Below are 24,621 nucleotides of genomic sequence, written 5' to 3'. Positions count from 1 at the left end.
AGAATCCTCTGGTCAGCAGCCAATGAAATTCATTCCCAAGCCCTCATACAGACTGGCATCAGTTCCTGATGATACTTTCCATCGGCATGAGAAGAAATAAAGGCAGAATAGACAACTTATTCAATCACTTGTGCTCGTATGGAACATAGCTCAATGACAGAGCATTTACCTGATGTATGCAAGGCCCTGGGTTTGATCCTTAGCCTTGCCAGAAAGCAATTAACAGCTAATTAATTAATTCAATGTGATTCAAGGGTTGTCTTTTATTCCAAAACTATGTCATTTTTGTTGGGGGAAAATGCCCAAGCCCTTCCTTTTATGAAATAATGGTGTTTGGCCTCTTGAGTTGATTTAATGTTGATTTTTCCCTTAAGCACATGTATCCTAAAGCTGCACTTGGGGTAAACACTGCTACTGTAACAAATCTGTCTATCCCCAAGACATGTTTTGAAACTTGCCTGCTCATGAAACTTGCAAGTCTCAGAGCTGCAAGTGTGATGGACTCTAGTGGAGTGGATATGCTTGATTTAATTCAAAGAAGGAAATCTGTAAGAGCATTAAATGTATAAAGAGCAAGGGAGATGTCTCACTTCAAATGCATGTATATACTGCGGTTGTTGAACTCCAACTATTAACACTTCCAGGAAGCATTCGGGCATCCCTCAGCCACAATGAATGCCCAGAAAGGGGCAACCTGAGCATCCTTCCCACCTTCTCTCCAAGACAGAAAAACATAAGTTATGTCCAAGCTGTATGGGAGGAATTGCTGCCTGTGGAACCAAATGAGAGATCTGATGGGGGGCTACCAGTTCAGCTTCCTCGGCTGCACAACCTCAATAATTCTTAGAGAATCAAGCCCTCTGGCCCAATGTGGACCCTGCTGTTCAATTTTCTGCAACATTGGTCTCTGCTTCTTTCCATTCCAGACGTCCTATTCCCCTTGCCTTATCCTGCCTTACCTCCCCTGAACATCTATCCTTTTCTCTATAATAATCTCCTAGGTACTCGGCGATGAAATCGACTGTGTTAGTGGAGTGAGTGTATATTTAGCTTGGTCATATTGGAACATTTTATTCTGTTCATTATCCTGGGGCTAAAGAAATGGGGTTTTGTCAATTCTACCTGTGAGGAAGCTTTACCATAGAGTTCTTTAGAGATCTCAAATTTATATTACATTGGCTATTCCTAACAATGCTATAGAAAAAATCATTATCACATGGACTAGATGACTTCCAAGGGGTCAGAGCCCATGACTCCGGTTTGGACTCTTAAGTCAGTGGGTTTATTTCAGTTTTGAGAAAGTTGCAGCTCTTGAGCAAGTCTCTCCAAGGCTATAGATGCATGAAAGATTGGGACCAAAGAATCTTAAAGTGCTCCATCACCCTTCATGTGCTTTCCTGTGATGATTCTAGAATCTATGTCAGTCTAGCCTGTGGTCCAAGCATCACTAAACTAAGAGGCTGGTAGAGCAAAACATGCTGTGAGTATGTATCAAAGTGGGGAGTGTGTTCTCCCTCACAGATACACCACAGCCTCTACCTCTACTCAGGGAAATCCCTGATGGTGGACTGGGCTCCTCTACTCCTCTATCCCTTTAGGCCAATTTATAGTTTGTTTGGTTTAATTTTTAGTTTTCTTTAATAAGCCATCTTAAATTGGAGCTGTGAGTGAGTATTGCATTCGGCTTGAGCCAGGCAGTTGATTTTTATCAGTGGCTGTTGAATCACCAGGAGACAAGGTCTCTGATATGTCCTCACAAGCCAATGCAATCTCTGCATCCATGTCCCCACATCCAGTTACCAGCCATGGTGGTGCACCTTCCTCTACCTCATGCTGTGTAATCCTGGGAAACAGTGAGATGCTGGAATTGCTTGCATTTCTTGCCTAAAGAATATTATACATATATCTATATGGAAAATATAGATATATAATGGTTTGTGTTGGAAGAAAACAGTTTATATGTTTTTTAAAAAACCTTATTAATATTTGTTAAGTTTGAGAAGCAGAGCCTGGCACATCTGAATGTCTATGTTTGAGGAATGCTCAAACAGAAAATGCGAACCACAAGACAGCCGAATCTTCTCATCACCATTAAGTGAAAGACCTTATCAAAACGTGGAATCTACTCAGTGGGAGGAGATCATATTGATGGGCTTTTTGGACACACAGACTTCCTGCTATTTCTTTGGTTCTGTTTCTCTCATAACTGGGAAGTGCCTGGTCAGAGAAAGAGTGGTAACTCACATTTCTCAGGCAACAGCTCCCTATAAATGCCTCAACCAAAGGAATTCAGTGTAGCTACACAGAGGCGAGAGAGTGTGCCTCTCCGCATGATTATTTTGCCAGGTTATGTTTCTCTGAACTAAATGCTAACTGATCCATTGTTGTAGACCCCCCACTGAATACAACTGCATGGAATGCTGTGACTGTGTGCAATGCAACATGATCTAAAAACATTGCCTTTCTTTCGGATCCAAAGGGGACTAGCAGGTTTATGGTGTTTGCATGTGCTTTCCTCTAGACTCTGGCTGCCCTAACAAGAAATTCAATAAATCTGCTTCCAAACCATCTCGCACAAGCTTTGCATGTCCAGTCTGGGCCTGAGGAAATTAACAAGAGAATAGAGCATACCATCGACTTGCGGAGTGGCGATAAGCTGAGAAGAGAGCATATCAAGCCATTCTCACTGATGTTTAAAGACTCCAGCCTGGAGCACAAGGTAGAGCTGAGTCTCCACGGCGGCTTTTTCTGAAGTAAATTCTTGTCAATGTTGGTGGGTTTAGAGAGTGCAAGGGCTGTTGTTTCGCTTTCTGTCTGTCGCTTGTTTGGTTTGGTCCAGTACTGTTTTCTCTTACTTTCTTTGGAAATAATGAGTAGACAGAAGGCCATGAAAGGAGATGATCATTAGACAAAGTGACCCTCATCTCTGAGCTTTAAGAGATAGATACCTAAAGAACAAAGAAGCCTTGACTCATTAAGCATCAAAAGAGCTTCTTCCACTTTGAGACTATGAATCTAAGTGGTGTTGCTAAGCCTTTGTGTCCATTCTCGGACACATTCATTTCACTGTAACCCTGAAAGCCTGATGTATGTGAACCTTCTTTACATCTCAGAACCTGATGTAAATAGAATCAGTGAACCCGGTATCTCTTAGCTTTTTCAGACATTCTCCAGTTTTCCAGTTGTCGGCTGGATCAGAATCCATCCCCAATCTAAATCTGGTAGTAAGCTGTGGATTCTGAGTCAGGTTGCATTGCTACTTCCTTTCTACGTGACCTTTGACAAGTAGAGTGACTTCTCTGAGCATGCATTCCTTTCTGCAGAAGAAGGATACCACGCATGTCTCAATCAGGGGTTGTCTTGGTTACTTTTTGCTACTATGATTTAAAAGAAAAAAAATTGACAGAGCACTAAAGAAAGAAAAGATTTCTTTCGACTCACAGTTCAAAGGACAGACCATCATGGCAAGGAAATCAGGGTACTTGAAGCAGCCGGTCACGTTGCCTTCACAGGATGAAAATAACAATAAATGCTGGAGCCAGTGCCCTTCCCCCTTCATATTCAGTTCAGGAAACCAGTCCATGGAATAGTGCCACCTACCGTTAGGTTGAATAGTCCTACTCAATTAACCTAGTCAATAAAACCCCATGTGTGCCCAGAAGCTAACTCTTCTAGATAATCCCTCACAGGCAAGCGCAGAAGTTCCTTTACTGCATGATTCTGGATCCTGTCAATCTGACAATCATAAACCATCCCACAGGTTATTATGAAAGTCTCCCAGACAATGCTTAGGCAAGTTGATCCAATAGGGCAGGACATCACTGTGCGGATAATGTTTTCCATTTCCTTCTGCTCCAGCTCTGTACAAAGGAAGATGCATGGAGTGTCCTGTTTAAATGAACTATGCATATAATCTCACTGTTAGGAGCAGGCAGACCTTCCTGCTCTGAGCTGGCTGAGCACAGGATGTTTTTGGCACCTGCAGGAGCCTCCAGCAAGAACAGCAGGGCATTTGCAAGCAAATTTCAGGAGTTTGATCCAATACTTCTTGAAGCTCCACTGAACAATTCTTTTGTGAGTTTGCTCAGCTGCCTGGGAGACTGTGCTTTCCCCAGTTAGGAGAACTCTATGCACATGCTCTGCTCCCAGTGAGTGTCTCTGATTATTACCTACAGACTACGAACTCTAAACTGAATGTCTTCTACCTTTAATTCCCAATTTAAATTCCATTGAGTCTACATACTAAGCAAACGGAAAAGAAAGAAACATTTTGCCTCTCTTAACACCTCCCAAAAATAGCAGGTGTGATTTTCTTATTCATAATAAAATGAAGGGCTTACAGACCAAAATTAAAATCATTTTGTTTCCTGAGTGCTCTATGAAAGGAACTAGGACAATGAGCAGAGTGGCTTTTCAGAGAATCTTCTCAATTAGCCTGTGTAGACACTATAGTTCCACCCAGACGTGAACAAAGCCCTTTTACTCATTCTTGCTAAAAGTGTGCTTGCAGACTACAGTATCTAGTGTGTTTTATCTCATAGTGTCTGCATCTTATTTGCAACTCCCTGGTACTAGAACAAAAATGGGTCTATGTTAGGCAACACATGCCTGGGGTTGAGTTTGCTGACCAGGGAAGGTTCTTGCAGAACAGTTAGAGGGTGATACTCTGGTAGACATGACATCTGTCCACTGATGGACCAGTCATGTGGCAACCTAGCATGTGCTCTATGGTTCTCAGTGACGAGGGTACTATAGCACACTTAAGGAGATGTTCAGTTCCCTCTGTGATGTTCTAAAGACTTTCCTCAGTGTCTCTCACCCTGAGATCCTCTCTGTAGACTAGGTTAGTGTTAAGCAGGGAATATGTAATGAGTGGTTTCAATTAAGTATCTACAGCTGATATAAAATAACAAAAAAAAAACATCAGAATAAATTAGATGCTATCATACAATTCAGCTTGTACTTGATCAAAAGAGACAGAGAGAAACAGTTGTGAATCCCCGGGGACATGGAGTGAAAGTAACTGTGATACAAAGGCCAGTGTTCTTGCTCATAACACAGCCTCTGCTCAGGTTCCCAGGGCTTACTTCTATGGGTGCTTTCATGAAGAAGAAGAGCTTGTCCATCCTCATCCTTTGGGAACTTGAGTCAGATAGATGAGGCAGAGAAAAGGGTTGAGGTAGGAAAGTGCCATAGCAAAGTGAAAAGACAATTCTCAGAGCACAGGATGCTTGATTCAGAGAACAGGATCAGTGTGGTACATCACCTTCTTGCATCCTTAGAGAAAAGTCTACTCTCACACTTACAAAGAGAACATCGACCATTCCAAAGCCAAGAATCATATTATATTGACTCTAGGGATCATCAACTCAGAAACAAAAATTATACAGTATTAGAAATCTACGAAAAGCACATAACACACACACACACACACACACACACACACACACACACTCATGCATGCTCACACACACATGCACACACATGCACGTGTGCACAAGCAGACACCATACACACAGAGCCAAGTTAACACAGTCAGGTTAAAGATGAGAAGAAAAAAAAATCTGCCCAATACATAGCAGCAGTGAGGAACCCATATGCCTAGCCCTGTCAGTGAGTAGGTAAATGAAAAGAATGCCCCAAGATCTAAATTTCAAAATGAAATCTACACAGGTTTGCCCCCAAATTCACAGTCTAGGTGTGATTTAAAGAAAAGCCTCAGGCAGAAACTTTAAAGTGGTACTGGTTGATACTGCCACCTGGTGGCTAGAAGAAACAATCACACACCTCCCAGGGAAGAATCGCGGGTTTTAAGATTCCTGAGATATCAACAGGCACTCTGATTTCAGAGGTGTCTAAATGTACATGATATCAAAATTTCACATTTTAAGTAAAACTGTGCAATTGTAGCATTTTAAACACATAGATTATTTAAAATTGCAAAACCCCTATTTTCCCCACTGCCCTACTCTAGTTTTTAAAAGCAAGTTTGGACCATAAAAGCAGTTCTCTAAAAGAAAAAACAGAAGTGGAAACACTGAATGTACCCTTGTAGTTTTGTATGGAGTAAAATGCTTCATTCTGTTTAGGCAACATGAATAAAAAGGAATGGAAATTCGGTCATCTCTAGCTTTATGAATGAATCACAGAGCATAAAGCTCCATTGGAATGTATTGAAATGCCAATCCTTCATCATAGCTTTTAAGAACTGATATGTCTATTAACAGTATCATGTGCAACAAGGCTTTTATATATCTCTTAGTGTTGCACAAGCAGCTGCTGAAAGAATAAGAAAATGAAGAGAGGACTAGAAAGGTAGTTCTGTGGGCAAAGTGCTTGCCACACAAATGTGAAGGCTTGAATTCATATTCCAAGAATCTATGGAAAGCTAAACATGAAAACAAGCACCTGTAATTCCAGTGTTCATGGGCAAGATGGGAGGTGTAGACAAGAGCACCCACAGAAACTTCCAAGCCAACAGCATAGCATATGCAGTAGCAAACAGAAAAGACACCTTGTCTCAAACAAAGGGAAAAGTGAGGACCTATATCCAATGTTGCCCATTCTCTCTCTCTCTCTCTCTCTCTCTCTCTCTCTCTCTCTCTCTCTCTCTCTCTCTCTCTCTCTCACACACACACACACACACACACACACACACACACACACCACACACCACACCATAGAAACATATAAACACATACACAAGGAAAATGAGCAAAGACCTAGGGTGCAGAGATTGAGGAGGATGGTCCCACTTTCCATGACTTATCTCAGTATCTGACCTTGCTTAGTAAATTTTCAAGAGGGCAAACTAAAGTTCTCCCTGATTCCCACTTTGGAATTCACTGTGGGGAGCTCCTCTCCTGCTCCCACCTCCACCAATGTTTCAGACTAGGTCCCAGAAAGCTGTGCCATGAACCTGTGGCTTAGCTACATTTGGACTACACATTTACCTTCTCTGTTCCTTGGTTTCCTCCTCTGTTAAATCAGAACCCTGGACAGATCTTCCACTGTTCCAATATGTTCCTAGGCATCATTCACGTTTGGCCCCTCATCCCAAAGCCGTTATTTTCACTCTCATCATTTACTCATGATGCATTCATTTACTGTGACAAGCCATAGAACACAAAAGTTGGTCTTGGCCACTTCACAATCCCTGCTCAACAGTCTCACTTACCAGCAAATTCACGAGGACTTTTTGGGTAGAGCTCTGGAGGGGAAAAAGGGACTCAGTTATCAAAGGTCCCATATTTCATAGAGAAAATTTGTCTTTCTTTAGTAAAGCTAAGTATTTTCCAATGGGACTGACACATCCTGGGGACCAGCAAAGATTAGGACAGCAGAAAAGAGATGTAGGATTGAAACATGTTTATTAAATGCCATTAGTGGTATTGGGTTTTTTTCTCACATAAAACAATACATCCACATAGGAGAGAAGGCTCGGTGAGCAATGCACTTGCTGTAAAAGAATAGTCATCTGAGTTCAGATCCACAGAACCCGTGCAAAGCTAAGCACATTGCTCATTGCTGAAGTGATATGAAAGGCAGAGATGCCTAGAAGCTCTTGGCATGGTGTACAAAACAAGGTAGAGGGTGGGGACTACCAGCAATGTTTGTTCTCTCACCTCCACACATGTGCCATGGCACATACATGCCCACCCTCGCATGCTCAAGCATACATTTACATTTCATACACATACACACAAACAGAGAAAGAGAGAAGAAGAATGGTAATGATGCATTTTTAGTAATAGTATTTTACACTAAGTACAGATCTTCCTTGATCTTTCAACATATTAACATTTTAGCATCAGCCCCCCCCCCAACCCCGAGGCCTTAAAGGGATGTGTGCCTATGTGGTTATTTGTGCATTTTTATAAAGCATACAATTCTGTACATAAGCGCCAGGAGCAGTGTTAATTATTCTGTGCTTGAGTCTTTTTCCATATTGCTATCTAATTAGACTGCAATTTTAGTAACTGTATGCTGTCCCATTGTATGTGTAGACCTTTTTTTTTGCATTTTGCATTTTCAGTTTTTCACTACTGTGAGTTTCCAGCTATGTCTCCTCCATGGCCATTCTCATGATTAAACACATTCATGCTCACTCTTTACTTAAGGTAATATCCTAAAGACACAAATAGAAGATGTACCTCTAAAGTATTTCATAAACATTCTGAAATTTCTCTGAGGACTGGTGCCTCTATTTTCTTTAAAATATCAATTTGATAAAAAGTAAACAGTATCTCCTTGTTGATTTTTGTTACTAATCGTGATTGGGGTTGTAGACCTTTTTGTATGCCTTCTGGTCTTCAGATTTCTCCTTTGGGTGACATCCCTTTTTCTTAACTCCCTATCTTTCATTGCAACATCCACCTTCGTCTTGGGATTTGTGAGCCTTCATCATCCAGCAAGGAACTTAGCCTTTGTGGGATCACCCATCTTGCTTCCTTCTGGTTTTTTTTATAGTTCTTACAGAAAGGTAGTACATCTCCACTTCTGGTTCTCATTTACTTCTTGAACAAGAGTTTCTCTGAATGAAGTTTAGGATGAAAATGATAGCTAATTACAATTACAGATGGTTGTCCCTATCTAGAGAAACCTGCATAAAATCTTTCAGCCTAGGGGGAATTTAATAAGAACTTACTAAATATAGTGTTCCATAAGCCATGTACTGCCCCAGAATGGGACAAATCCTTCATGTAGAATAAAAATCAGGATATATTAAATATATATTCTGTAATGAGTTGGGGATTTTGACTTTTGATGTTGGCATGTTAGTAGGTTAGGTATTAAAATCAAATCATATCATTGAAAATGAGATTTCCTTCCTTTTCCAATTCTGACATCATCTATTCATTCTGAAACATCTCCCTTTGAGAAAGCCTCTTTCTGTATCTGTGCTAATTCTCCTCATCCTGGCAGATAGTTTATAGACTGCAGAGTTGCCTGGTAATCTGGTCCAAAATGCAAGCGCCTGCTGGTCAACTGCCCTTATAATTCTGATGTGCAAGAGGATATGCATTTCAAGACACATTCTTGGAGGATTCTGATTTTCTGAATTTTCAGCCATGTTCCTTTGTCCTTTGGCTATGTGGGCATGATGGAGACTGGCTCATATGAAAAGATCCCTAGGTCAACACTTGAGCCAATATTAACTCTGACATCTTTTGAGAAAAAAAGACCTTGATTCAAATTCCCCTTTAGAAATAAAATCAGGCATAAAAAGTTGCTTATTATTTGATAGTAGCAGAGACAGACAAGTTGATAGCCTTCTGTCACTCCAATGGATTTTTGTACTCAAGCAAAAATCCTCATTTTGTTCAAAATATTTAATCTTTTGTTTAAAAAGAAAGGAAGAAAGACCATATAGACCTGATCACCTAGTAAATATGACTTGAGCTCAGTACCTGTTAGTACAAGCAAGGAAACAAGACAAAGGATTTGACCTCATTGGCATGCTTATAATCATCTGCCCATATGGGTTAGTATGATAAATTAAGGGCTGGCAAGATGACCCAGTAGGTAAAGACACTTGCTGTGAAAGTTTTCGAACCTTAGCTTGGGTCCCCAGAGTCTGAATAAAAGCTGGACATTTAGTGGTAACATCTGTAATTCCACCACTCCTTCAGGGAGATGTAAAGCAGAGACAGGAGAATCCTCAGAGCTTCTGGGCCAATGATTGGACCAGCTAGCCTGGCATACAGAGCTAGAGGATATGAAATCATACACTATATATTTGAATAAATCAAATATTTTATAGCAATCTAAACCTGAATGACGGTAAATGCTCAGAATAAATTTTACAATTCCCAAGCTATTTAAAGAAACTATTTAATGAAAATCAATAAAAGGTTCACTCTTAATGTCCTTTATCCTGAAGTACCAGGATTCCAATCTTTATACACTTAACTGAGCACATATTTGTCATTCATTAAGAGAGGTATTCCCATCACTGCCTCTAGAACATTGGAGCAGACACATTGGGTACCTTGGCTTCTAGGATGTGTGTTAAGAATGAGAAAGAATATTTATTTAAGGGCATCCAGTGCTTAAGTAGCTCTAAATGCTGTGTCTCTTATGAGAACAAGCCATCCAAGTGTTTTCATATCTTTCACAAATAAGTTTCTTCATGTTCTTTCATGAACTTCTTTAATTTTATAATTTAATTTAACTTTACATATCAGCCACAGATTCCCTTGTTCTCCCCCCTCCCCACCTTCCCCCTAGCCCACCCCCCATTCCCATCTCCTCCAGGACAAAGACTCCCCTGGGAATTGAGTTCAACCTGGTAGATTCAGTCCAGGCAGGTCCAGTCCCCTCCTCCCAGGCTGAGCCAAATGTCTCTGTATAAGCCCCAGGTTCCAAACAGCCAGCTCATGCACTGAGGACAGGTCCCGGTCCCAGTGCCTGGGTGCCTCCCAAACAGATCAAACTAGTCACCTGTCTCACTTATCCACAGGGCTTGATCCAGTTGGGGGTTCCTCAGCTATTGGTTCATAGTTCAAGTGTTTCCATTCGTTTGGCTAATTGTCCCTGTCTGTGCTTTTTCCAATCTTGGTCTCAACAATTCTCGCTCATACAAACCCTCCTCTTTCTTGCCAACTGGACTCCTGGAGCTCTACCTGGGGCCTGGCCATGGGATCTCTGCATCCAGTTTCCTTAGTCATTGGATGAGGTTTCTAACACGACAGTTAGGGTGTTTGGCCATCCCATCACCAGAGTAGGTCAGTTTGGGCCTTCTCTTGACCATTGCCAGTAGTCTATTGTGGAGGTATCTTTATAGACTTCTGTGGACCTCTCTAGCACTTTGCTTCTTCCTATTCTCATGTGGTCTTCATTTATCATGGTCTCTTATTCCTTGTTCTCCCTCTCTGTTCTTGATCCAGCTGGGATCTCCCACTCCCCTAAGCTCTCTTTCCCTCCACCCTTGCCCTTCATTACCCCCACTCACATCCAGATTGTTTATGTAGATCAATACGAAAGCAAGAACTGTCTTTCTAGCCACCCTTCTTCTTATTTCTAGCAACTCCATCTGGCATAGCTCAGAGTGTTTGATCAGTTCAGTTCATGCTCTGCTTGCCTGGGTTCCACTAGCCATCATGTTCTGGGCTCTGGAGAAAGACAGAAAGCCACAACTTCTGTTCTCATGAAATTTACTCTCCTTTTTGTAATCTCGGGCCAATCACTGACCCTCCCATCCCAAAAATGGGTATCAAAGTGCCCATCAGTGGTGACGTTGATGTGCAGAAGAAATGCAGTGAATGCTTGTGTGCCTGCAATAAACCGTTTCTGAGGTAGCGACATTACAAGGAAACATATTCATCTAGCCCTTGCCATCATGTCGGGCTCTATCATAAGCATTTTATACTTGACACCTCATGTATTATTATAACACCTCTTGTGTAGGTGTTAGTTTTACCATTTGACAGGTGTAGAAGCCTCAGAGAATTTGAATACATTTCCCAAGGCAGCAGATATGGAATTCAAATCTATTTCAATATGTCTCCTAAGCCCAGACTATCAGGTATATAGCATTAAAATCCCACATTTTTCATAGTGCCTGCTTTTCATGCAGTTTAAAATAATTTTGAGATACAGACAGTAAAAGATACAATACACAAAAATGATTATATAGCAATTCATGTGACAAAGACCTTGAAGGAAAGAAAAAAGTAGAATGCAAATTCATGAGCATGTGTTTTATCCTCTACCCAGCCACTACATAGACACATATGCATACACATATACAAATGATTCACCACTTGTTTTTGATAGCATGGAAAACACTGAGAAAGACTGGCTATCACTAGGGCAACTCACCCTAGTTCTGTACTTACACGTGTCAATCAAATAAATGAATACATAAATGCATGAAATATCTTTCCTCTTAGGACAGTGAGAATAGGAACAATGCTGAGCTGTGTGCTTAGAAGAAGGCAAAAGGGTTAACAGTCAAGAATTTAGTCATATAATGAGATGGTTTTGAAAGAGCAGAAAAAGAAGAGATAGCTCTTAAAAATACTTAAGGTGTATGAAGTTAAACTGAGAGAAGCTTCACACTTTATGCCCAAATCAACTATTAGATCTTATTCATTTTTATTTAATGAAAACCATTGTAATTTTCATGACATGAACCAAGTTCTGTGCTGGATGCTTTCAAAACATTTGTTTAATGTCACCATTTCCTACCACATAAATGCTACTGTTTGTCAACCAAGAACATCTTTAGATAATGCTTTGGCTGAGTAAAACTGATATCTTATGTGTTCAGAATTTCTTTCAGTTGTCCGTACCCTTTATAAAGAAAATCAAAGTTATGAGGAGGACTAACTGGTTTCAGTGAAGATGTATCAGACACATCAGAGCACTCCCTCTTACTGTAGACTCTTGAGTTGCTATGACTGAAAAAGAATGGAAAGGGAGGAATTTGACCAAAAAGGCTTGGGAAAGGAATGAACTTTCTGGTGGGTTCTGATGTTGGCCTCTACAACACAGTAATAAGCAAGCATACACATCTTTTCTTAGAGATAATCAGAATTTTTTTCACATCACTTCATTCCTTGTTCAGATAGTACAAGTTGGAACACAGAGTATCAACCAAATGCTATCAGATGTTGTTGTTTTCATTTTTCTAAATCAGACACTGCCTCATCATCCTCATGATCTCATTTTGAAGGCTATTTTGAAGGAATGATTCTCTTGTAACATCTGGTTTATCTTAGTTCCTTCTTGCTGTTCTTGTGAGTCTTAAAACAGCAGGAGTATTTAGGTCTCCTTTTCAAGTAGGAAGGACAATTTTTAAAGGGGCTCAGAGAATAAATCTACCCTTATTCAGACAGCAGCTTTATAGGACTCCTCATCCTCTTTACACCTTGTAAAATACTGCCATTTGTACCAGCCTCTAGGCAGTCAAATGATTTCAAGGGCCATTTCACTTGTGTATTTTTATTAGACCAATTAGCCATCTCTTGTCCCACAAAATCAGTGGCTTTTAGAGCAAGAAATACCATTTCTGCCTCCAGTGATTGAATGTAGAATGATAGAATTGAAAAGATTTCATCCCAAAGGTCATTGACCCATTCCATTCCTTCTTGTTAAAGCATCATTGTCAGAAACCAGGGCCTTCCAAACAAAGAACATAGGAGGAGAGATACTATTCTTTTGGTTTCACTGTAGCTTGTGCAATGGTCAGTCCAACACCCTAACCAAGGATACTACGACTTACAGTTGTATAGTTTGGAAGCAGTGTGTCTTTCTGTCTTACACATCTGACATAGCTCATCTCAGACACATGTTACCATGTTTCTTTGTGAGTCATCTAAACATGAAAATATGCACCTTCACTCTAGCATCAGGTTACTTGGAAGAAATGAGGTGGTACAAGATTGAGAAAACAATCACTTATAGAATTGTTGTTGCTACCGATGATTTTATTGGACTAGAAATGGAAAAAAGAGAAGATGTTACTTAAAAACTTGCATTTCATGGCAGATTAGATGTGTGTTTTGTTGTGGCTATTCCCTTTGTCTAAATAATATAATGTAAGGGTGCTCTGGGCCATCACCATGGAAGATAGTTCACAAACTTAACTGGAGTAGGGGTCAAATTACTCAATTCTCTACACAGAATCAACAGTTTCTCCCAACTGAGACTCTCCTTTAATTCAACAATCATATTAATTTAGACTAATGAAAGATGTGTGAAAAAAATCCCCTTTCTTAAAGCTAGTTTTATCCAAAGATGGGATGAAATTTAAAAAAAAAAGAGTTTATTTATTCTATAACCAGAAATATCTAGAACTGAGCCAACACTTATTTCTGAGTGGTATTACTGAGAAATATTGGTGGTGGTAACAGTTGAACAAGAACATGAGAAATATTGGTGGTGGCAACAGTTGAATAAGGGCATAAATGAACATAACCCACTTCATTGATGAGATTATTAGATTGATCACAATGAGACGCAAAGTGCACACGGTTCAACTTTGGAGAGCTATCTCCCCCATTACTTTCACTGGAAGAGCCATCCACACCATGTGGGGAGGTCAGAATATAGTCAGCACTTTTATTTTGTGTTAGAGATGGAGAATCCTGATAAGTAGGATATTTTCCTTCCTCCTCACTAAGAAATATTTTTGGGACTGTCTCAAGAACAGAGACAGAGAGAGCAAGAGGCACTGTCCATCACATCTCCAACTACCTTCACTGACCATCCCTCTGTGGATGAAGAATCCAGAATGGATTTTTCTTCCAGTTAACCATGTAAATACTTGGATTTCTCAGTTTCCTTATGATGGATCTAGAACCCATTGACCCTTATGATTCTGACTAATTCTAGGGTTAACATTTCAATAGATTTCAGGGCCAACATCTCCAGACATGAACAAAATGTGGCACAACTCCTTGATTCATGCCTTCACAAGACACTGTTTTGAGCACTTTGTGCATTTAAACTCAGGTTGGTTTTCCAATAACCCTTGTGAGTGGCTCCTCCCACACCCATTTACTAGGTGACAAAAATGAGATATAGAAAGCCTAGTAGATATACTCTCAAGTTCCATAGCTAATAAGTGTTGAAGCTAAGGTTCAAAAGCAGGTAGTTGTGCTCTGATTTACTCCATAGTCATAACTGAAATATGGAAAGATAAATGTGGTCAGATGAGGACAGAATAGATGAGACAAAGAATGTCTAATTTGGGAAAGCATGTAACAAACCCAATATAGCTAAGCACCCAAGAGGTATAGACATTCACAAGTCAAAATGAAGTTCAGTGAATCAGCGCTCAGTCTTGATACTCTAACATTCTGAGCCAATTAGGAATTTTCTTTTCATAAGCTTTCTCTCCTTGTATTTCAAAGTCACAATGCATTCCACTCTGAAACCCAGTATTCAATGTTTGATTGACATCAATGGCACAGATTTTTCTTTTTGTGGCTGTGCAAGGAACTGAAATTCAAACATGAAAATAATAGAATGTTTTAGCATTGCAAACCTTATATGTCCCCATTTTGCAGAAAAGAGAAGTGATCTTCAAAGAAATTAGCTTTGTTCATAGAGAAATATGGGCAGGGATGGAGACAAAGTAAGTCTCCCTACTTGATTCCACCAGCTTGCCATCTGAAAAAAGAAATGAAAAGCACAAAACTTCCTTCAACTTTAGTGGGGACCAATGATGAGTATGCAATTGTTTAAATGTCATCAGTAAGAAACTTTCAGGAAAGGAGTCACAGGGACAATTTGGTATCTACTGGGAATGCTATTCTCCCAGTGAGAAAAGGCCAGTGAATGGGAAGGGACCCTAGATAAGAGTGAAATTTCAGACTTAGGCACTGGAGAATTTAAGCAGAGGGTGTTTATGATCTAGAATGGCCTGCCCAGACTTACAGACAGAAAACCTGCTTCCCTGGAAAAGCAGAGGTGGTCACCTGATGGTAATTAGCAGAAATTTGAGTAATTGTAAATAAAGTATGTTACAGAATGGAGTCTAGAATTAGGAAGATGATGGTCTATAAAAACTTCAAGAGGCTGGTATGCTGATGATAATAAGGGTGACGATGGTAATAATGATAAAAATGAAGGATTATATACACTAAGGATTGTGGATTATGTTTGTAAAATCCCAATATCAAATCTATATAATCAAATTAGTTATCAGTCAACCAATAAAAAATTAAATTGTGTGTAGCCAGATATCATAAGGAAGTCAGACATTTATCTCCCTTCAAATTATGTTTTGTAACTAATTCATTTTGGCCCATTGGGTAACTATGATTGTCCCCGGCGCTAGGCAGCACTATTGGTAATTATTAATAACATGGATTTTTTCTCAAGTTTTATTAGGACACAGAGTTTCTTATGGAGATTTTTCAGGGTTCCTGGATCACCTCCAGATACTTAGCAGATTGTCAGCAGCTTAACAGAAGCCTCAGTGCTTGAGAATGAAAAAGGCAATTCTCTGCAAAAGCAATAGATGTGTATTCACTGAGCAACATCGTACCTCCCCAGGTTGCTCACCAGCTACTGGTCATTCCCAAAACCTTTGCCATGACTCTGACCCATAAGTTGCAGTCTACAACCTAGACCACAACCAGAAGTCAACACAGTTTCAAAATCCTGTAACTGTTATTTCAAATTATTAGTCCAATAAAATGGACTGGTATTGTCATTTCACTGACCTGACTTAAACCTTATTATCAATTGTGGGCAAAGAGCCTAGAAGTTATGAGAGAGACATTGACTAGCTACCAAAAATTCAAACCAAGGATTACAAAGTTGTAGTGCCAGTTTAGCTTTGTGCCTCTTCCCTCATCCCAAACAAAGAGTCTGCATTCTGTGTGATCCACAGCAATTCACTAGACTTTTGTGTCACTAAGGCAAAATGAGGGACTTTGGCTAAACCTGATTGTAATGCCTTTCACAGTTTTTAAGACCTCTCTCCCTCTTTCTAAAATATTATTACACAATTTAGTGACTCTACAAAAGTTCAGGAAATGAAGAAAGAGTGAGGCAAATACAAATATCCAACATTTGATGAGCTTTTAAAGCCAACAATGAAATTACTGAGTATTCTGGGTAATCTAATAATGTTACCACCACTTGCCAGGGCTGCCTAGAATGGACAACAGACAGGCATCAGTCTATTAGCCTATCAGCCTTGATTTACCTTCAGTGAGACAGGAGGCTACACCACTGGAGGTCCTGTGAGCTGCTTTAAACTCGAGATTCTATGAAGTTGTTCTCAATGGTTCTTATTTAAAGGAAGGTAGAAAGATTCCCTGGTAACACATTTGTCTATGTCCCCTCACCCCACAAGAAATAGAGCACCATCCTTAAATAACTTCATTTTGCTTAGGAGGGAAGTCCCCAGGAATTTGATCTGCAATGTACATGGCAAGGACTCTTCTCTTCTGTTAAATGATAGAAGCTCATGAAGCAGGAGCTGGAGAAGCTCATAAACCCTTACAGGCCCTTTACTATGGAAGGGGTATATTAAGTCCTGGAGTTTCAGAGGAAAATTGGTGGGAGGAATGGAACTATTGCCCTGTGGTGATTTCAGAAGATACAGTTTTCTACTAAACATTTTCAAGAAGCTATTGTATTGTTGCTTCCTGCTGCTTTTCCTTAACCTCAAACTGATGACACTTATCTCCTCCAAAACCTTAACTCTGCTACAAAATCATTGATTCTACTTTTTTTTAATTACAGTATTCTCAAATGAGGGATGAAGTATTCAAGTCAAACCTGGTCTGTGCGTTTATAGTTCTTCTGTTTATCACTGCAATTCAAAGTTTGCTTCCTTCTTCAAGGTAAGTAGGAAAGAGCTAAGATAGCAGCTGAAATGCCTCTGTGAGGTGCTGGGCCCTGAGCTGGAACAATCAAAAGTTCAGAGTTTAACATGACTGGGTCCAGGCCCTAAACCTAAGTGCTCAACAGTTCTGGGTCTATTTTGCATAATATTCTCTTCACTCTGCCCAGGCAAAAATCTTTCCTAATATTAATGAAATAACAGCACAAACTAGAACAGTTTGCATCCCTACTGAACATTGTCTTTTCATTCATTGTCAAATCATCACTTCTAGGTCAGCAAATTTGAAAGTCAACACTACAAACACTTAGATGTTGATCGGTCACTGACAAAACACTTTACATACAATAACTCAAAAAAATCTCTGTGACAAGCTCACTGGGTAGCTACTATCAATGTTGTCTCTATAAAGAGAGGGGACTTGAGGCTCAGAATGCTAAAACAGTTTTCCCATTTGAAGCATTATAAACTTAATTCAAGCACAGTAGATGTAGTTCCAGACCGAGGGTTCCCTTACAAAGGCTGGGGCAGGAATTGTATAAGACAAACCTTGTGGTGGTGATCTTGTTTGTCTACTTGATTGGTTTGAGAGCCATCCAGAAAATTGGGAAAACACATTTTTAGGTGTGTCTGTGAAAGTGTTTTCTGAGATGACTGACATGTGGACTGGTGGACTGAATCGAAAAAATCACTCTGAATGCAACAGTGCCATCTAATAGACTGGAACCCATATCAAACAAAAAATCAGATAGACCCAGCTCATATTACCATACATTTGACTCTTGTCAAGTGATGTGTTTGCTGCTGCTGCTGTGGACATCAGACCCCATATTCTCTAATCTTTGAACATGAACTTGAACTTTTCAGGGTATCTCAGGCTAACCTCTGCCAGGGCTGCACCATTGATTCTTATTATTCTGAGCAGTTCATTGACTGAGCAGTTAATGTTTCCCCTGGTTTTCCACCCCACAAACAGTCACTGTGGGACTATTCAGCCTCTCATACTGTAAGCCAATCTAATATATCTCCTATTACACTCATATATTTTATTCTTTACATTCTTCTGAAGACACCTGATGGATCAACAATACTGGAATAATTTGTTCTATAAAAAAGGCCTTCAAACATTGTTAGAGTCATGTTAGAAGATATCAAAGATCACAGAAAGAGCTATAATTGTCATAAGATGGGTGAGTGTTAGCCTTGGAATGAATAACTAATAAGACATTCAGTAAAAACCTAGAAAATACATTGAGTTTCAATAAGTTCACAATGTGCTTTAAAGGCAGAAGCAGATAAAAAATTAAAAACATTTTCTATCTCTTCTATATGAACTGAACCACAAGATGACCAAACAATCAAAGAGAAGAAACATCATACAAAGTATTCCAGCCAAAAATAATAATAAAAAGGAAATGGTAGAACTAAAGTAGCGCCATTTTCCCGCTCTAGTGAGTTAAAGGATGTAGGCACTGAACTTGAAAGAATGGGGTCCACACAAACAGGAGACATGGCCACATCTTCCGATGAAAAGACCTGGAAAGACCAGGAGAGAGGAAGCCAGGTTTGATATCCTGACTCCTTGGAGAAAAGACTTGGAACCTTTCTTGGCAACTAGATGGACGGGAGTCCCTGATCTTGGCTTCCAAATGCAGTTTATAACTTCTCTACAGCCACCATTCCCACCCCACTTTCTTAGGGACCAGGAAAACGTGACCATGGAAGAGATTGTCAAGCTGAAGTCTGAGCAGGCAGTCTCCATATTATGGGACCTGAATGGCATATTCACCTTCAGGACAGCAAAGCTTTTTTTTAGCATGTGCTCATTTCCTCAACAGAGTTTGATACTGATTGATGCTTTGCGATGACACAGAGTAGGTGCCATTCCCTTGTACTCCTATAATGAATATTTTAAGGAAGTAATCTTTACTCCAATGACCACAGCTAATTTCTTTCCTGTCCTTGAAGAAAAAAACATTAATGGACCCTGGCAAACATAGTGCTATTCCAGTTTTTTGCTTTACTGTTGCATGTTCACAGATGTTCCTTTCCCAGGCGGGGTAAACTGAAAAAAGACTAGAAAATGCCTTTAAATACCTTTTGAGAATATGGAAACTATTTATCTATATCTGCATGTAACCTACTAATTAGAAAGAGAGAGAAAGGAAGGAAGGAAAGGAGGGAGGGAGAGAACTATTGAGGGAACTAGAGGAAAGGAAGGAGAATGCTGAGCAAGAGAGGGAGGGTAGGAAGAATAGAAAGAAGGACTGATCTGACCACTTTCAGTGCAACTTACAAATTGTATGGTATTGCACATTTAACTTCTTGACACCTAGTTTCCTTGTCTATAGAATGGAGACTGTGAGTTAGAGAGACTGCTTAATGAGTTAAAACACATACTGCTTTACAAAGGACTCAAAGTTGACTCCTAGCACCTACATCTGGCAGCTCACAATCACCTGTGATTCCAGCTCCAAGAGATCTAAAACTCTCTTCTGGACTCCAGGGGTATCTGCACCCATGGGCACACATCTACACACCAACACACACATATGTACATAATTAAAAACAGAATAGATATTTTAAAGATATTTTCAAGAATGGAAATAAAAAGGTCCTCTTCTCAGGACTGCCACAAGTGAATCAACCATGTCTATTTGGGGTCAATTCTGGCTTCTTTCTCCTTCCCAAGCCACATGACATGTGTCTGTTGAACAAGCTAAGAATACCAACTTCTCAGAGTTGCTCCAGGATCAAATGTGAGATTGCACTCACAGGCTATTTGCAGATTCTGAAGTTTCATATAAATGTCGTCTTTGGGTATGATCTGAGGTTCTGAATTCTATTGAACCACAAGCTGCTGTGGACTGACCACGCCTCTCCACTGATCTCTGCCTCTCCAGCAAATGTCACATTGTACTACCAACTAGATCTGGATTTTAAACACAGACTTCAGAGAGTAATTAGAACTTTATGTCCAGAGAGGACCCAGACAGGGCTGTTTGAAAATTCCTTGTCATTCTTTTGGAGACTCGACTTCAGAAATGAAAGGTTTCCTTGGCTCTCCTATGCAGCAACAATGCAAAAGCAATGTCAGAACCCCTGGATGCCTGGATGGCTCTATAATTAGATGAAATCTGCAATGTGATGCTATAATGTTTGTGTGCAGAAATAAATGAGCACTGAGGGGATGCTGGAAAAAAAAAACTTTCAGAGGAATCTTACATGTAGTACCAGAACCCAGTAGAGAAAGCCTGTCTTAGAGTCAATATTCTTCTCACATATCTTTAAATACCTTTAATATTCTGAACTTCACCATCAAGAGAGACTCTTTTATTTTATTTGAATGGAGTAAATAGGTTGCTCTATTTAACCTCAGAGACTTCTTTAAAATATAAAGCTAAAAGTTGCAGTTTTGTAGTTTTTTTTTTAAATGATGCTCAGAGGAATTAGTTAATTTCTTCAAGGCTGAGAGCTATAGGGTCCCTTTGGAACTACAGGTTCAAACATAGGAGGCTCTTGTCTTATCCCTGGGTAACTCTGCTAACCTTTCACAACATTTCCCCTTTCCCAGTAAATCCAAAAGAATGTCAGTTAGGATTGTGGCACATTTAGGTGGTTTTCTGTGAAAACCCTTGCCTGTAATCTTCAGTGTGCCCTCATGACCTCGTGCTCCCTGAAAACATTATGCAAAAGCCCAAGAGTGAAATGTACCACAAAGAGTTTGTTTTATAGATTTCTAAACAAAAGACTACGCAAACCTGTGGCAGCAGCTGAGCTAGACTAAGTCAAGAAACCATGTGGTCTCCATGTTTGTTCCTTGAATCTCCACCTGCCCAGAGAACTGTCCTCAAACTCCATTGTGAGACCTCTGCTCTGATGTTGGGGAACCCCAGTGTAAGACATATCAACAAGTGTGAAAGGGGAGCATTAGCATGCCCCTTGTCTGGGGAGAACGTAGAAAACATGCCTTGCTTGGGGCCGTGGGCAGGAGTCTTTTCTGCAGTAAAGGCTATTGAGGATAGAGAGGGCATTGCTCTCTACACAGAGAACCCAAGTCAATAACTGTTCACTGACCACCTGCACACTTCCCTGTATCTCTTTGGTCATGGAAGAACCTGAAGTACAACTGAATCCTGCAGGATGAACAAGGTATGCCCCCATTAAACTCCTCACAGAAGCAGTAGTATAGGATGGCAACCTTCAGCTCAAGACTATAAAGCCCAGATTACAAAGCCAAGAGCCATCCTTTTGGTCCCTATATACCCGGAAGTGGTGGCCACTTAAGCCTTTGCAGATCGTCTGGGCATCTTTCAGACTTGCTTTTCCCAGTTTACTTCTGCTTCACCCTTGGACAAGGGCCATGCTTAATTTCAGTGGCTGCTGCACATCATGGAGACATGCCAGCTGAGCAATTGGCTTCTTCTTCTCTTGTGGAGCTGTCTGACAAAGTGATCCACCTGCGTTCTTCGTATGGCCTTGCTGAGTGCCAGTGAGTAACGCAGCCTTTTCAGGGGGTGTTTCTTCATTCCAATGGTGTGGAGGGAGTCCCATCTGCCTCGAGCTCTCCAGGAACATGGGGCTGCACAAACCTGCTGTTCCTATCCAGAATTCCCACAGAAATTCCTTGTGAAGGTGATCCATAAAACCCGAAGTGTCATTTTTAAAATTCTAAAAATAACAGCTAAGGCTGTGGAAGTATCATTTTCTAGCCTTCCCATTACTTAACTGTGTAAAAGTATAGCTGTCTGGCAGGCAAATAATAATAATAATAATAATAATAATAATAATAATAATAATAATAATAATATTCCACAGAGACTTTTGAATCCCCTTCCTGGTGATCAGGAAGGATATTGAAATATTGGACCCTAAGAAAGTGGAATTTCCCCAGGAATCTTATGCTGGAAGAGAGACAGCATAGAGTCTGGGCCATGAAGGAAGCCTCCCAGACAACCCTACCGGAGAGAGAATACTGGTCCATTTAGATATACTTAACTCTGACTCTCACTTTTAAGTACCTCAACCCTACTTTAAGACTCTGAAGACAGGCTTGGATGAGGAACGAGTCACCAGATCTCTTGGCAACGCGACCACATTGAATAAACTTTCTTTTTCTGCCTATCATTGTTAATGTAGTTGTTTTGATTCACTTATGGAGAAACGGTGGCTTGTTAGAACATGGGAGATGACCCCAAGTCCAGGGACAAAAGAAGCTGAAGTGTCTGGCTACTTCCTCTTTGCCAATTTCTCCTCCTCTCACCCTCAGATACCATGAGTGGTGCTGGTGTGTCTTACCACATTTCTTCACATCGGTTTGATTCTTTCACTTTTTTCAAGCCCACCAGCTTCTGAATAGATTCATCTTCAACCTTACTATTCTCCGCTGTGCAGTCTCCCTCAGACAATTCTCTCACCGCCATGTCTTCAACCATCACTGCAGGCCCAGGAAACCACAACTAACTGTCCTTACAGTGCCTAATGGTACTGTACAACATATTTGCAAACAAATATCAGCTATTTAACTTTCCCCTAATCACTTCATTTGCTAAGTATTCCCAGTTAAGATGATAAACACATTACTGACATCCTTATTTTCAAGAACACCCCTACATGCACCCACATAGACTGTCCCCACAGCTTTCTCTGAACCTTTGTTCCCTGTATTCCTCCATTGCTGAGTCCTGTCTCAACTATCCAAATCTTCTTCTAAACAGCTGTCTTTTCAATATCTGGCTATGACCTTCCCTGGTTTGAAATCTTGAGCCTGTAGGGCAAAGCTTCCTAACACACGGCAACTTCTGTCCGCCTTCACAACTTTGCAATTTGAGTTGTGTGCTGGTTGGTTGTATATCAACTTGACACAGGCTAGACTCATTAGAGAGATGGGAACCACATTTGTGAAGTATCTGGCTGTAGGCAAGTCTGTAGGGCATTTTCTTAATTAGTGATTGATGGGCAAGGGCCCAGCCCATTGCAGATGTTGCCATCCCTGGGGTGGTGGTCCTGGGTTCTATAAGGAAGCAGGCCTAGCAAGCCAGGGGAAGAAAAGTAGTAAGCAGCACTCCTCCATGGCCTCTGTATCAGCTCCTGCCTCCAGGTTCCTACCTTGCTTGAGCTCCTGCCCTGACTTCCTTTAGTGATGAACTATGATGTGGAAGTATAAGCCAAATAACCTCTTTTCTCCCCAACTTGCTTTTGGTCATGGTGTTTTATAACAGCAATAGTGACATTAGTTAAGACAGGTCATTAGCAAACTCCAAGCACACTGGCAATGCTTGTTTTGCTGCCTTGATCGTGTTCTCCCTTATCTCTACATTATAAAATAAAATTCTCTTCATTCTGCAAGGTCAACCCCAAATGTCATCTCCTTGTTGGAGCCTCCCTGGATCCCCTTTCTTGCTTTCCAAATAATAGCTCTTTATGACTTGTTATGGATCACCACAAATCATACTATTTTGTCATTTGTATATCCATATTCTCTTCTAGGTTATGATCCCATAGATGATACGAAAGATATAGTTTTAGTCCTAGTATCTTGATGCCTGCTCTATGCATGAGAAGAAAGCTTATTTAACAAATATATAGCATTATAAACCACAGAAGCAAAAATAATTACTGGAAACATGAGCACATCATTCCCTAAAGATTAGAATGGGAGTAAAGTGATATAGCATTGAGGACTTTAAATTCCAGCATCAACACTCATCAACTGAATTACCCATGAAAAGCTACCTTCCTATGAGCTTTAAACCCTCATCTGGAGGAAAAAAAATTCCTGTTGGTTTCTTTTTAGGAATGGAGATTAGATATCATATAAAAGGGCCCTATGGTGCTGGCACATAGAGCTCAATCATCATTCAGGCAGAAGGAGAGTAAGCGTGAGTGTTAGTAAATACAGTTGTATAAAGAACTAGCATATGGAAGATCTTAAAGCAGATAATTTTAGGAGAAGACAGAAATTATCTGGCCTCTTCTACAAAGGCACCCTTTAATAACTTGCAACAGTTTGCTGGCTGAGAAGTAAGAAGATAAGAGATGCCAGTGTAGGTCACAAACAGCCACAGAATAGAGCACAAGGGATCAAGGATTAAGTCCCAAGGAGAGGAATAAACATGCTTCGTGATGAAGTGATTGATAGGAGAGAAAATGGTCAAAGACAGAATATTACTAATAGATTCCTACATTGATGGAGACACCCCGACACCATGTGGAGGTTTGCAATAGACATTGGCTTCCAAGAGACAGAGATCTCATGAAACCTTGAAGCCTGGGATGTAATCTCAGAAGGAATGTTGAGGATTTAGGAAGGA

General features: G+C 40.3%; 1 protein-coding gene across 4 annotated transcripts in view; it reads left to right on the top strand.

Annotated features, from left to right (window-relative positions):
- The window catches only part of Adcy8 (adenylate cyclase 8), a 218,738-nt gene that overhangs the window by 144,652 nt on the left and 49,465 nt on the right, over positions 1-24,621 (top strand). For 3 of the 4 annotated variants that reach the window (XM_076555978.1, XM_006980305.4, XM_076555980.1), the window contains 2 exons: positions 2,522-2,719; positions 17,209-17,309. In XM_076555978.1, the coding sequence (XP_076412093.1) occupies positions 2,522-2,719; positions 17,209-17,309 (299 nt within the window). The remainder of the gene's footprint in view (positions 1-2,521; positions 2,720-17,208; positions 17,310-24,621) is intronic. The other variant, XM_015998848.3, reaches the window with a different exon arrangement.

Source organism: Peromyscus maniculatus, chromosome 20, assembly GCF_049852395.1.
Source record: "Peromyscus maniculatus bairdii isolate BWxNUB_F1_BW_parent chromosome 20, HU_Pman_BW_mat_3.1, whole genome shotgun sequence".
NCBI lineage: Eukaryota > Metazoa > Chordata > Mammalia > Rodentia > Cricetidae > Peromyscus > Peromyscus maniculatus.
This window is presented reverse-complemented; position numbering and strand designations above follow the sequence as displayed.